Source organism: Danio aesculapii, chromosome 8 (assembly GCF_903798145.1).
Source record: "Danio aesculapii chromosome 8, fDanAes4.1, whole genome shotgun sequence".
NCBI lineage: Eukaryota > Metazoa > Chordata > Actinopteri > Cypriniformes > Danionidae > Danio > Danio aesculapii.
In genome coordinates this window covers 46,261,703-46,276,894 of record NC_079442.1, presented here as the reverse complement: position 1 = coordinate 46,276,894, position 15,192 = coordinate 46,261,703, and the positions used below count along the sequence as shown (strand labels likewise).

The window sequence follows — 15,192 nt, the reverse complement described above, 5'->3', positions numbered from 1 at the left end:
GGAAGGAAAAGATGAAATGGAAAAAGGAGGAAGGAATGAAAGGAAGAAAATGAAGGAAAGAAGAAAAGGAAGGGAAGGAAAGGATGTAAATACAAAAGGAAGGAATAAAGAAAATAAGGAAATAAAGAAAGAAAGAAAATGAAGGAAGGGAAGAAAGGAAAGAAGGAAGGAAGGAAGGAAAGGAAGAATAGGACGGAAGAAATGAAGGGGGGAAAGGGATGAAGCAAAAGGTAAGACTGACACATTTAGAACATTGCTCTAAGATTGATTGATGGATGGATGGACAGATGGATGGACAGACAGATACTGTAGATCCACCTATATTGATATATTGATCATCTTTATAAATCATATCACCATTACTGAAATCATTTTTATTACAATATACAGTATTGATATTGAATTATTGTCCATCCCTAATCAACAGATAGAAAGAAATGTATGAAATAATAAGAGTTTTGATAAATACTATAAGAGGTAAACATTTAAACAGTTCATGTTTGGGTCATTGAGCCCCCAGGTATGCACGTATGGTCAAAAATACTTCAGGTAAAGTATTAAACATTATGCAAGAAGCTATAATAACTTATATAAAATATATCGATCACATCAGATATACCTTTTCCTATATTTCCTATATATATGCATTGACTGAACTATGTTGATAAACCCGAATATGGCAATAGACAAACCATTGAAAGATGAAACACTGATGACTATTTTCATCTTAAAGATTTATTGTGTAAAAACGTTTCTGAATAATATCCCTACTGTATTAATGGACTAATCCTTTACAGTAATACCAGAGGCACACATTTAGAAAACAAAAAGGCCTATTTAATTTCATGCCAACTTTGAAATAAGTGTTTACTGACTAAAATGATAATGCTGGCTCAACATTTCACTTCACCTTAAAATCATGCACAGGAACTGTCCAGAACACAGAATGAAACGTCACAGCGAATGCTCTAAATATAGAGGAGCAAGTGATGTGTTTGTGCATCAGAAGAGCTCACGGAGACTGCAGAACACGAGCCTGTCCTCTTCTCTATTTACAGCCACCTTCAACAAGATCACTGTGATGATCACGGCACTCAGAGACGGTTGCCAGGTGACTGTTTCTATGCCGACAGATTATGTAAGCAGATGCACAGGACGATGACGTCATGCTGGAGAGAAAGAGAGAAGAGTCTGTTCACGTGTTTCGTGACATCAGCTCATAATTTAGGACAGGTTTTTGTTTTTTTCTATTTGAGTCACTTTACAAACATGAAAAAAGAATCACAACTGGAAGACTTTAAAAAAAAACGCAGTCTTACCTGCACTTCCTGTTTTATGCTGCCAATAATAAGCCAGTCACTGAGAAGAGAGAAGAAAACAGCATAATGAAAACGAAGGGATGATGAGCAAAATTAACATTTACTTTATTAAGAAAATCAAGAAAACTGGTAGAACTTGCCAAATCAACCCAAGAACACAACAATAAAATTAAGATTTTTAGCCATTTCTCTGAATATAAGCAGTGTGTTTTGGTGCATTAGAAAAAAAAAGAGATTTATTAAACGAATTTATTTATTAAGATAATATATCAGTCACAGAACATCTTTAGAAATAGAAAGATTATACATTAAATTAATGCAAAGTATTGGAAAATAAAATATTAAATATTAAATATTCTTTATAAATATTTTAATAATAATTTATTAAATATTTTCAGTACTGACTAATCTAATGTATATGCACAAATACAATATCGTAACGCTTCCTTAAGAAAATATTCATTGCAAAAATGTTAACAGATTCATTTCTAAAAATAAAACAATGAATAAAACTTTGTACTTTTTCAAATATTCCTTTAGCACTGTTTAACAGATCGTTTTTCTCAGCAAATTTTTAGCGTATAACAAACGCTGATTTTCTTATAGACAAGTATAAAAATAACAAACACTGCTATAGCCAGAAAAAAAACAAGAAAGAAAGGAAAGAAGAAAGGAAGTAAATTAAAAAATGAAGGAAGAACGAAAGGAAGGAATCAATGGGATGAAAAAGAAAGGGAAGGAAGGACGGAAGGAAGAAAGAAAAGAAACGAATGGAAAAGGGAAGAAGGAATGGAAAGAGAAGGAAGGAAAGAAATGAAGGAAGAAAGAAAGGAAGGAAAAATGGAATGGGAAAGAGGAAGGAAGAATGGAAGGAAAGGATAGATGGAAAAGAAAGGGAGGAAGGAATGAATAGAAAGAAAATGAAGGGAAGTAAGGAAGGAAGGAATGTAGGAAAGAAAGAAATGAAGTAAGGAAGGAAAGGAAGAAAGAATGCAAGGAAAGGATGGAATGAAAAGAAAGGGAAGAAGAAAGGAATGGAAAGAAAAGGAAGGAAGGAAATGAGGAAATCAAGGAAGAAAGGAAGGAAAGAATGGAAAAGGAAGGAATGGAAAGAAAATGAAAGGAAGAAAGGAAGGAGCGAACGAAAAAAATGAGGAAAGGCAAGGAAGGAAATTATCAAATGGAAAACAGAAAGAAAGAAGGAAAGAAAGATAAAGAAAAGTAAAGAATGGAATGAAAGGAAGGAAAGATGGAAGGAAAGAAAGGAAGAAAGATAAGAAAGGAAGAGATGGAATGGATAGGAAGGAAGAAGGGAAGGAAGGATATTTTTCTCAACACATTTTTTTTAATTACATTTAGTCATTTAGAGACAAGCTCTTTTCTAATAAGTCACTTCTTTAGTCTTGATCACGATGACAGCACAGAATATTTTACTACAGTAGTTATTTTGTAAATACTTCAGCATCAAGTACAAATTCTTGAGAAAAACAGATCTTAAAGGGGGGGGGGGGTAAAATTTACTTTAAAATATTGAAAAAAAGTACAAACTTCTAATTTAGTCAAACTTTAAGACTCTCAAAAATGTCTATTACATGTACAATAGGAAATAGTGTGAAAAATGTCCTTGCTCTGTTAAACATCACTTAGGAAAAATTTTTACCGTCCCCGTCCTTGGCATTTTCTGGTAGTAGGGCATCTTGGCGATTCCCTAACACAAAGGCCAGTGTGGCCAGAATCCCAGCATCCAGAACACCCAGTATAGCCAGAATAAAGGCCCAGTGCACAGAGCAGTTCCCTGGGGAGAAACTACTGACCCGCTCCCCGCACAGAGCCCGCATTTCAGCACACGACCACGAGTCTGGAAACAACACACACGCCAAAGCCAAGCAGAAACCTGGACACACAAACACGGATCACCTACTGCTTAACATACACTATAAAGAGCAGCTTTCGGGTCAAGAAGAACATGTTTCAATGTGCAGGGAGTCATAATACCCTATAGAGGCTATATCTGATAGAGGGCAGAGCAAACTACATAAGATGTGACAGGAGATTCTCTGCCTTTAACCCTGAGCCTCATTTGACATGCAAAGCGGTTCACCAATCATAACTGAGCTCATTTACATCCTCCAGACATCTTAAAGATATAACAGCAAATGCAGCAGATTAACTATGGCCTAGAACAGGGGTGTCAAATCCAAACTTGGTAAGGGCCACACTGAGTGTTGTGAATAAAGTCAGGGGCTGTACATACACATTTAAAAAATATATTTATTGGAGAAAATAAAAGTGTATTTACAACTGTCTAACACCTCTTACATTTCATTAAACCACATTTATCAAAATAGCAAGGTTTTACATTTAATTTGGGCCACATTTGTGTCACAGCAGCTTTTATCTCTATCAAAACATGAAGGTCTGTAACCATTAAACAAAGTCTCCTGTAACCCCTTTTTCTAGGCCACATGTGTCAATTACAAGGCCTGCGGGCCAAATGCTCGCAGCATTCAAAATCCAAGATGCCCCTGTCCAAACTCTCGTCCTGCCTCTGCTGTTTTTGTCCGGTTTGCACGTTATGCTGGAGCTCACACGCCTTCTTTCGGCTTTCGCTCAGCTGGTACTTTTGAAACTTTGCGTTTCAAAATGTCTCTAAACTTTACAAAAGGAAATGCACTTTGTCCAAATCAGACAGAGCAGAGCACCAGAGCTTTCAATAAAAGCAAATGTTTCTGCTCATTTTGAAACTTTCGATGTTTCTCAAGCTTATTTTCTTTTTGCCATCATCACCACTCATGATTGTTGTTTAAATTTACGTGCGCGCGCGGTTACCATAGAAACGTAAGTTTATCCACAGCGCCGCGCACACGCATTGTTCGAAACGTCGAGTTTTTATTCTTTTTTCTCCAAAAAAGTACAACAATGAGGGAACTGCAATTGTATTTTCAATAAGAAACTGATTTCTAGTTTTCTGTCGGTAATCATTTTTTAAACTGTGAAATATTATTTAAGGGAGACAGCAGGAGAGCCACGTATTTCAAAGAGTCACTTGTAGCTCGCGAGCCATAGGTTCCCGACCATCCCGACTAAATTAGAGAGCAGGGTGAAGCGCAAGAGCACCATCTGTGTCTCAATTTTGTAATGGTCACAGACCTAATATTTAAAGCAAGCGCGGGCCACTTGAACTTTATTACCAAAACCTGTTGTCGGGCCTGATTGAATGTTTTGACAGGCCAAATGTTTCATGTGGCCTAGAAAAAAGGGGTTACAAGAGACTTTTTTTAATGCAAAAGGAAAAAGGAAGTTTTCAAGCATTAAAAAAAGCAATGAAAGTGTAATGGAGCTTTAAGTTTAGCTTTTTTGTACATTTTTATTATTATTTAATTTATTTTTTTTGCAGTCGATAAAGACTTTTATATATTTTTAGCACGATTTAAAGAAGACACCTACTAAAATGTCTTTCAGTGTAACAAATGTTTACATTTTGTCAGGTGCTGTATGTTTACACCAGTAATGATTTCATGGCATAATAAAAGACTCTGCAGCTCCAAAATACTCATTAACTGTCATTATAAATTAGTGAAGTTTTTTTCTCTCCGTTGTCGCCACTGGCTTGCACGGCTCGGGATCTGTAGAGCTGCGCATCGTTGGATCTGCTCTTCAGTGTTTGGACTCTCAGTAGTGAATATTAAACCACACTGAACTGAGCTCAACTGAACTGAACTTAAACACTACAAACTGAACTACACTGTTCCTATTTACTATGATCTTTTATGTGAAGCTGCTTTGACACAATCTACATTGTAAAAGCACTATACAAATAAAGGTGAATTGAATAAAACTTGAGACTTTGCCAATGTCCTTCAAACTAGGGATAGCATTTTTTTGGAACCGATCACAAATCCGATCCTGATGGGAGGAAACCCACGTGAACGCAGGGAGAACATGCAAACTCCACACAGAAATGCCAACTGACCAGCCGAGGCTCGAACCAGCGATCTTCTTGCTGTGAGGCGACAGCACTACCTACTGCGCCACTGTGTCGCCCCAAGCACAACTTGTATTTTTAATAATGCAATAAATGCTGATCTATGATTAATAAATGCTTTACGAGATTCATAATTAATGTTAGTAAAACTAATGTAGCATTATTCTAAAGTGTTATCAATGTTTTTAATAACCTGAAAGTGTAACATCATCATTTCACAACCCTTTTTTTGTAAATATAATCATATTTCAAAACATTACACAAATTTTTACTGTACATAAAGTGGTCTCACCTGCTGTGAGCTGCAGCCAGGCACAGATCTTATAGACGGTGGCGGCGTTGCAGAATCTGAAGAGACACAGGCAGCCGACGCTGGCCCACACCATGGTCAGAGACATGCAGACCAGCACAGCCGGAGATTGGAAGGCCGGCAGAGGCGTCAGGGTGCGCAAAGACCCGCGGCATTCTGGGACGGGCCAGTCAGTCTCCAGGCAGACCTCGAAGAGCCCGAGCGTCCCAGTGGGAGGAGCCGGTCCTCCTCCTCTGTAATGCAGCTCTCGTGTGCCGACCCAGGACGGCTGGATGAGAATGACCACCTCGATCACAGCGAAGCAGAGCGTGCAGACGGCCCACATCACACCGATGGCCCGCGCGCTCCGGATGAACTCGGTCTGATACAGACGGGCCACTCCAGGAGACTGATGCTGCATGATGGACACTGAAAGAACAACACTGTAATAAATGTATGACTAATAGTTTGTTTGTGCTAGTAAATACATAAACATTTACACATTCATTCCTTCAAGTCCCTTATTTATCAGGGGTCGCCACAGCGGAATGAACCGCCAACTATTCCAGCATATTAGATTAGATTAGATTCAACTTTATTTTCATTACACATGTACAAGTACAAGGCAACGAAATGCAGTTTCAGTCTAACCAGCAGTGCAATAGCAGCAAGTGCAGGATACAGGTATAAGCTATAAAGTGCAGTTATAGAAAAACTATGGTGATATTTACAGATGGATGTACTATCAACATTATATACAGGTTGTATTAGCTATAAACAGATTTACAATAAATGAATATATATACAGGATGCTATTAATAATCAGGAGTGGCAGATAGATAAACAATTACAAATGTCCATGTGCAGTGGGTATGAACAGTTCAGATAAGTGAATCAGTGCAGTGAATCAGTGCAAACTTTAAATGTGCAAATATTAAATAGTGCAGTGATTGTGAGGAGTATAAATTAGAGGAGTGTGGGGGGTGTATTGGGGGGGGGGGCAAAAGAGTCAGTGAGGGGCAGAGTTCAAAAGGGAGACAGCTCTGGGGAAAAAGCTGTTCCTCAGTCTGCTGGTTTTTGTCCGGGGGAGCCTGAAGCGCCTGCCGAAAGGCAGGAGAGAAAACAGTCTGTGAGCAGGGTGAGAGGTGTCCTTAAGAATACTGCGTGCTTGGTGCAGACAGTGTTTCTTCTGGATGTCCTCAATGGCTGGCAGTGTAGTCCCTGTGATGCGTTGGGCAGTTTTCACCACCCGCTGCAGTGCCTTACGCTCAGCAACAGAGCAGCTTCCATACCAGACTGTGACGCAGTTGGGTCAGGATGCTTTCTATTGTGCAGCGGTAGAAGTTCACAGTAGAATGCACAGTAGATTCACTTTCAGCTGCAACCCAGTACTAGGAAACAAACATACACTACAGCTAATTTAGCTTATTCAATTCACCTATAGCGCATGTCTTTGGACTGTGGGGGAAACTGGAGCAGAAATGCCACCTGGCCCAACCACTGAGCCACCATGCCACTCTAATCAATTAACAATTAGTTAGATAAAAATAAAAATTTTAAGTGGAAAAGATTAATATAAACTACTTAAATGAGTAGATAAAGGACGAAAAAGGTCAATACGAATCCCTCTATAAGTACTAATATCAGTGACACAGAAAAATAATAGATATTTCCTAAACATTTTTTTTCATATAGGGGGCGACACGGTGGATCAGGGGTTAGCACTGTGGCCTCACAGCAAGGTCGCTGGTTCGAATCACGGCTGGGTCAGTTGGAATTTCTGTGTGGAGTTTACATGTTCTCCCTGTGTTGCTGTGGGTTTCCTCTGGGTGCTCCGGTTTCCCCCACACTCCACAGATATGTGGTATAGGTGAATTGGATAAACTAAATTGTGTGTATGGATGTTTCCCAGTGAAGGGTTGCAGCTGGAAGGGCATCCACTGCGTGAAACATGTGCTGGATAAGTTGGTGGTTCATATCGCTATGGCCACCCCTGATTAATAAAGGGACTAAGCCAAAGGAAAATGAATGAATGAATAAATACTATGAAAAAAAACTTGCTCTGTTAAACATCCTTTGGGAAATATTTGAAAAAGCGAAACAAATTCAGGGCAATGCAGTGGTGCAGTAGGTAGTGCTGTCGCCTCACAGCAAGAATTTCGCTGGTTCGAGCTTCGGCTGGGTCAGTTGGTGTTTCTTTATGGAGTTTGCATGCTCTCCCTGCATTCGTGTGGGTTTCCTCCGGGTGCTCCGGTTTCCCCACAGTCCAAAGACATGTGGTACAGGTGAATTGGGTAAGCTAAATTGTCCATAGTGAATGTGTGTGAATGAGTGTGTGTGGATGTTTCCCAGACATGGGTTGCAGCTGGAAGGGCATCCGCTGCGTAAAAACGTGCTGGATAAGTTGGCGGTTCATTCCGCTGTGGCGACCCCTGATTAATAAAGGGACTAAGCCGAAAAGAAAATGAATGAATGAATGGATCAAATTCAGAGGAGGGCGAATAATTTTGGTTTCAACTGTGCAAATGTACATAATTTTAATAGTTTTTTAAAAATTGTATTCCCTGGCTGTCATGTATGATGACCTTGAGTGTCAAGAATGCGCCTTTAAATAAAATGCATTTTATTATTATTATTTAAAAGATAATCATAACAACTACAGTTGAAGTGTAAATTATTCACCTTTTCTGTGAAATTAGAATGCTTTGTCTTTCTGCTTTTTTGTGACAAGTTTATTCAGAATTATCAGGATCACTGTGCATCTAAAAACATATTGTGATGTGGGTTATAGTTCCAAATGGACTACAAAAGTGAATCATACAAAATAATAACAAATTAACTAATCAATTAATAAATAAGCAAATAAATACAAATTTGAGGTGGAAATAAATAATTAAAATACTTAAATAAATAGATAAAGGACAAAAACGTCAACACAAGTCCATTCATTCATTTTGTTTTCAGCATAGTCCCTTTATTATTCAGGGGTCGCCACAGTGGAATAAACAGCCAACTTACAGTATCCAGCATATGTTTAACACAGCGGACGCCCTTCCATGCCCATCACTGAGAAACACCCATACACTCATTCACACACATACACTATGAACAATTTAGCTTAAACTAGAGCACCCACACCAACACGTGGAGAACATGCAAACTCCACACAGAAACGCCAACTGACCCAGCCAAGGCTCAAACCAGTGACCTTCTTGTTGTGAGGCGACAGCACTACCCACAAATCCATATGCAAGTACTAATATTGGCAACACATGGAAAAATAATAGATTTCATAGAGATATTTCCTTTTATATCACAAATAGTACAATCACACAGTGAAGACATGCCATTTGAGAGAATATTAGAACCAAAAAAATCTCTATCAACAATTTTTTTACAAATATTTTCCATATTCACACTATTTTCAATAAAAAAATAATCTGGAGAAAGACTTATTTGTCTGGAATTTAAAAAATAAATAAAGAAATAAAATATATATGCTTATTTTTAAGGTCAATATCATTAGCCCTTTCAGAATTTGTTTTTCTGATCGCCTACAGAACAATGTTGACCAATGATTTGCCTAATTGACCACACTTGTCTAGTTAACTACCAGGTTAAACCTTTAAATTGCACTTTAATCTGAATACTATAGTAGTATCTTGCAAAATAACTAGTGAAATATTATATACTGACATTATAGCGAAGACAAAAGACAGAAAGTTATTAGATTAACAAGTCTGCAGATTATTTGTTCATAACACATTATAAAGGCATACCCATTAATAAATAATTAAGGTCAGTTAAATTAACACTGACACAATTCTAAAGCATTTATTTATGATGATGTTCATTTTAACATTTGATAACATTGCTATAATCAAAAGTACAATCTCTTAGTATTATTTAATATACCTAAACAGTCATTTTAGTAACCACAATGTAAAAAACGTAATAAATTAAGAATATAAAAATACGAATGTGGTTAAACTAATGTTTAAATACCAAACCTTTTTATATTGTAAAATGTTTGTTTACGTGGCACTCTTTGAAATAACCACTAATAAAACATCTTTATTTACCATGTTATTATTACTCCATAGTATTAAAATTGTGAATGTCTATAAAAATCAGTGTAACACCATGCTATAATATAAAAAAAACGGTCATACCATGGTCATTATTAATCTAAAAACATCACAAATCACTACCTAATGATTAAAATACAGCCATGATGCTCAGATCAACAGCTAAAAACCCAAATACCACCAACCAAACCTGACCTCAGCATAGTAAACAATGTAAATTCAATGAGATTCACCTCTGAGCTCTGCTTGATTCCAGGTCTCTTCCTCCCACGACAGGAACTGAGTGACGAAAAAAAAAAATCACATTCAAATTTAATTAGTGGAGAGCAGCATCATGTACAATGGTGTGTGTGGGGGGGGGGGGGGGGGGGGGTGATTGAAAGAGAGAAATTAACCTGAATGGAGGGATTCTTCTTCTCCTCTTGCTCCCGGTGGGATCACGGCAGGATGTGCGCCATTGAAAACAGGCCCGGGCTGCCTGCAACCATCTTCATCACACATATGGAGGAGAGGAGAGAGGAGACGGGAGGGGGAGAACGAGCCATTCTGATTGGGAGGAGGGTCTCTGCACACACACATACATATATACACACACATACAGGCAGCAGCAACGCAGTCCAATGATGCACAATGACAAAATGAGATTATCTGTCAATCCCTGTATAGGACTAAAGACGTGTCAATCCTAAATGCATCATATTCAATGTAGAGAGGGAAAATAGTGAGAGAATAATAAATGGAGCAAAAGTGATGCATTTTAGATATGCGTAAGATTAACAACACAAAGACAGCAGCAAGGAAATAAACCTGTGAATGGAGGAAGGAATATGCATTGTTTGGTACACAGAAAATAAAGATTTAAAATGGGGATTGTGTATATCAAAAAATATATATGCTAAAAGAAAGATAAAAATTATGCAAAATATATATCTAACACTTTATACACTCACCGGCCATTTTATTAGGTACACCTGTCTAACTGCTTGTTAACGCAAATTTCTAATCAGCCAATCACATGGCAGCAACTCAATGCATTTATACATGCTCAAGACGATCTGCTGCAGTTCAAACCGAGCATCAGAATGAGGAAGAAAGAGGATTTAGGTGACTTTGAACGTGGCATGGTTGTTATTTCAGAGTATTTCAGAAACTGCGGATCTACTGGAATTTTCACGCACAACCATCTCTAGGGTTTACAGAGAATGGTCTGAAATAGAGAAAATATCCAGTAAGCGGCAGTTCTTTGGGCGCAAATGCCTTGTTGATGCCAGAAGACAGAGAATGGCCAGACTGGTTCCAGCTGATAGAAAGGCAACAGTAACTCAAATAACCACTCGTTACAACCGAGATGTGCAGAAGAGCATCTCTGAATGCACAACACATCCAACCTTGAGGCGGATGGGCTACAGCAGCAGAAGACCACACCGGGTGCCACTCCTGTCAGCTAAGAACAGGAAACAGAGGCTACAATTCACACAGGCTCACCAAAATTGGACAAGATTGAAAAATGTTGCCTGGTCTGATGAGTCTCGATTTCTGCTGCAACATTCGGATGGTAGGGTCAGAATTTGGCATCAACAACATGAAAGCATGGATCTATCCTGCCTTGTATCAGCGGTTCAGGCTGGTGGTGGTGGTGGTGTAATGGTGTGGGGGATATTTTCTTGGCACACTTTGGGCCCATTAGTACCAGCCATATCACCCTGCAGTCCAAGAACGGTTACTCACTGAAGCAACACAGGGTGAGCCTGGTCAGTACCTGGAAGTGATGTTAGGGAGGCCAGCAGGGGGTGATCAACCTGTAGTCTATGTGAGTTCTAATGCCCCAGTAAAAGTGAAGGTGACACTATACTGAAGGTATAGGTGAAGGTGGTCATTAAAAATCCCAAGGCACTTTTCAAAGAGTAGGGGTGTAACCCCGGTGTCCTGCCTGGTGTGTGGTAAAGCACTGGCGCCGTTGTCCTGTGGCTGCTGTCGCATCATCCAAGTGGATGCTACACACTGGTGGTGGTGGAGACCCCCCATGATTGTGAAGCACTATGGGTGTGGCCATACACAATAAATGCGCTATATGAAAACACACATTACCAATAGAGCATTGCCACAGCCACAGCCTACCTGAGTATTGTTGCTGACCATGTCCATCCCTTTATGACCACAGCGTATACATCTTCTGATGGCTACATCCAGCAGGATAACGCATCATGTCATTAAGCGCAAATCATCTCGAACTGGTTTCTTGAACATGACAATGAGTTCACTGTAGTCAAATGGCCTCCACAATCACCAGATCTCAAACCAATAGAGGACTTTTGGGATCGCATAATGGTCGTACACCCGACAAATCTGCAGCAACTGCGTGATGAGTCATGTCAATATGAACATGTATTTTCAATACCTTGTTGACTATGCCATAAAGGATTAAGGCAGTTCTGAAGGCGAAAAGGGGATCCAACCCGGTGCTAGTAAGGTGGACCGATTAAATGGCCAGTGAGTGTATATACACATTCATATAAAACACACATTCATACTCATAGCTTGAAATAAAATGAAAACACATAATTTTTTTACAAATGTGAGCATAAAAACATGTAAGAAGACAAAGGTTTTATTAAGATTGCAGTATGTACCGACAGCTACAAAATGATTCCAAAAAGTTTGTGTCAGTATGTTTGTGCAAAAATGAACATACAGAAAATTTACATATAAAATAATAATAAAAACAATAATAACTTGGGTACACCGTCCTCAAACTCCATTTTGGGAAATATTGCACTCTGTATTGCTTTACGTTTAATGTGGTTTTGTCACATCCACAGTTTTATCTCCTTGGCCTGAATTCTTATAATGAAAACTGAAATCCACAACACTCGAAAATATTAAAACACTACACATTTGGCTGGTGTAAAGTTTTAGTTTTAGCACCATGCTAATGTTCTTCCACAACAACCCTTTATAAACTACCGTTTGAAAAAAAAAAACTACTATGACAATTTTCAGAGAGTTCACTTAAAAAAAAACACCTTTCAAGATCAATTCCATTAGTATAGTCTGTGTTGGATCTAACACACTTGGCACAATGAAAATTTATAAACGTACACGTGAGGAAGGAGGACTGAGAAACTGAAAAGTCCACTACAACTCAGTTTGGTCTTTTATATCAGGCATGCAATTATATAAACACCATCTCCCAGCATACACTTCTCTCTGCTGGTTTAGTTGAAAGGATGAATCCCCTCTCCAAACTTCACAAGATGAGCGGCATTTTTGGCTTCATGCAGAACCTGTGAGTGCAGAGTGAGAAAGGGAAACACACAATGACAAGGCTGATTATTCAAGTGTTCTGAAAATGTGCATGTAAAAATCACAAAATACAACATTAATATTGCATCACTCAGACAACGACGACTCAAAGATGCATTACAATAACAGTACTAGAACCAAATCACCATAGTAAATTACAAGTTCGTGATCAGGGCCACACACACGCACCTGGTTATGGACGTATGATTCACAAGCATAACACCACACAGAAAGGTCAGCAAAGCTTAGCACAACAGGGTGCCCAGACTCCTGCCCGTGGATCACCATGTGCTGGTTCACATAACGCCCACAAAGCACCTGAAAAAGAGGAGAGAACATCTTAGAAAATGAAAACACAATGTGTGTTGTTAGGACGCCGGGTTATAATGTAACCTGCTCACCTATTGTTTACATTCATAATATTTATTTTATTTGCAAATTAATAACCACCTCATGCGGAACTCTAAATCTGCATCTCATTTCGGAGTCTGCTACGGTCCACGAGAGGTTGAATGTCGGTCACAGACGCATGTTTTCAGAGCCTTTCTGGGTGAATCAATCAAATGCGCGATTTTCCAACAAGGCAACCCGGGATGCTGAAATATAACTGGCTAAACTGGCACTGGGCTGACCAAAACAAAGACAGCCGTTCCAGCACAGAAAACACATTTTCACAGCAGAATATCTGACTTCAGCATTGTTTTTCAGATAAACATATGTTCACTTAGCATGTTTCTTAAATATCTGCAAACATTATGGTATTTTTATGCTTTTATGCAAAAACGCACATACAGTACCTTTAAAGGGGAAAATAAGCACTCAGTCAAGTTTACCTTATTTTGTACACTGGATTCCAATTTAATGAAAATATATTAAACAAACTCGGTTAATGTAACCATTTAGCAGAAAACAGCATGTTTTACTATAAATTTGAGACCTAGGGCACCGCTATCTTGGAATGTTGCTGTGTCTGACGTCACGGGGTTGGTTCTGTTCCCTCGGCTGAACAGATACAGTGGAAATAAAGGACTGAAGTTGTGGACGTGTATCTGGTGCAAATACAAAAATCAGATGTGTGTCTAATATAAAAACAAATATTTATTCTATTATTCTTTTACCCCTTTTAATTACAGATCATTTGATACACTTTGGTCCACACTCTATATTACGCTGCCTGACTGGGTTTCAACCATGATTGTAACGGACTGAACACAGAGACTGGACAGCCTAATTTAACCCAATGCATGAAGTTGTGGACGTGCGTCGCAGAGCTGGTGGAAATACAACAAATACAATCATTCAAGTGTCTTAAGTTGTGTATTTTTCTTTTGTATTATTAACCTTTCGCTTGATGCGCTTTGGTCTATCCACTCTCTCACGCTGCCTGACGAGGGGATTTACATTCAGACTAATGTGTAAGGGATCAACCTACGTTTTAAGATCGATCAGGGATTAATTAGCTCATTTCAATGAACCGGGTCTTAAAGATTTGAATCATTGATTTGACTCAATTGAGTCGGACTGAATCAGATTAAAAGATTCACACTTTATCAACCATTTGTCCTGCAAATAGAAGACATCGTATCTTACCAATATTGCTAATATTATTTACGTGGCCAACGATAATAACATAACACAGTATTGGGTTAACTTTTAGCAAGGTAACAAGATCTACAGCTCGAGGCAATGACTTAGAAAAAAACTGAGAACAAAGATTTATTGAGCTACACTACGATACATGAAACTAACTACGTAATAAGCAAACAACAAACAAACGCACACACACACACAGAGGATGTAAGATGAGTTGAACAACCGTCCCAAACTAATTCTAATACTTCTTACAAGATCTTAGAATAACACCTGAGAGACCACAAAAGCAGAGATATGGCTTATCTTTAACTGCTTAAGATCAATCTGCTCCAGATCAGCAAGAGACAACATTAGTTTGTGGTACTTGCGCCCTTTATGCTGAAGTCGAATTTCCCTCGCTGGTTGGCCTCAGGGAAACACGGAGCTCCTGATTGGCTGGTGGCTTCTGTGACGTCCTTGGGATTCCCTCGCTCGTGAGTGGATCGTTCTGTGTTACCGAGGTGACGGACTGCTGAGAGTCGATTTGCGGAAGTTAGGGCAGCTTCGGCGGTCCGAAACTCAAGAGGTTTGCATGGGAAGTTCGTGGTGACCCAATCGCGTGGCGGCTCATTGTCT

General features: G+C 38.9%; 2 protein-coding genes across 3 annotated transcripts in view; both read right to left on the bottom strand.

Moving 5' to 3' along the window:
• Nucleotides 1-717: 717 nt before the first annotated feature.
• Nucleotides 718-10,247, bottom strand: lhfpl4b (LHFPL tetraspan subfamily member 4b). The gene is made up of 6 exons (XM_056464084.1): nucleotides 10,077-10,247; nucleotides 9,915-9,960; nucleotides 5,597-6,022; nucleotides 2,980-3,213; nucleotides 1,320-1,359; nucleotides 718-1,169 (listed from the first exon to the last, which is right to left on the bottom strand). Exons 3-5 carry the CDS (start codon nucleotides 6,012-6,014, stop codon nucleotides 1,334-1,336), a joined length of 678 nt encoding a protein of 225 aa, XP_056320059.1. The 5' UTR covers nucleotides 6,015-6,022; nucleotides 9,915-9,960; nucleotides 10,077-10,247; the 3' UTR covers nucleotides 718-1,169; nucleotides 1,320-1,333.
• A 2,026-nt stretch (nucleotides 10,248-12,273) lies between these two features.
• hdac6 (histone deacetylase 6) overlaps nucleotides 12,274-15,192 on the bottom strand; it is a 52,659-nt gene continuing 49,740 nt past the window's right edge. For both annotated transcript variants that reach the window (XM_056464083.1, XM_056464082.1), the window contains 2 exons: nucleotides 13,174-13,302; nucleotides 12,274-12,965 (listed from right to left, as the gene is read on the bottom strand). In XM_056464083.1, coding sequence (XP_056320058.1) covers nucleotides 12,897-12,965; nucleotides 13,174-13,302 — 198 coding nt within the window. In that variant the 3' untranslated portion in view covers nucleotides 12,274-12,896. The remainder of the gene's footprint in view (nucleotides 12,966-13,173; nucleotides 13,303-15,192) is intronic.

Coding starts and splice junctions, on each gene's coding strand:
- lhfpl4b (XM_056464084.1), bottom strand. CDS start 6,014: ATGCAGCATCAGTCTCCTGGAGTGGCCCGTCTGTATCAGACCGAGTTC. Junction 3,214..5,596: donor CTGGCTGCAGCTCACAGCAG/GTGAGACCACTT, acceptor TTGTGTGTCCAG/GTTTCTGCTTGGCTTTGGCG. Junction 1,360..2,979: donor AAATGCCAAGGACGGGGACG/GTAAAAATTTTT, acceptor CTCTCTTCTCAG/TGACTGGCTTATTATTGGCA.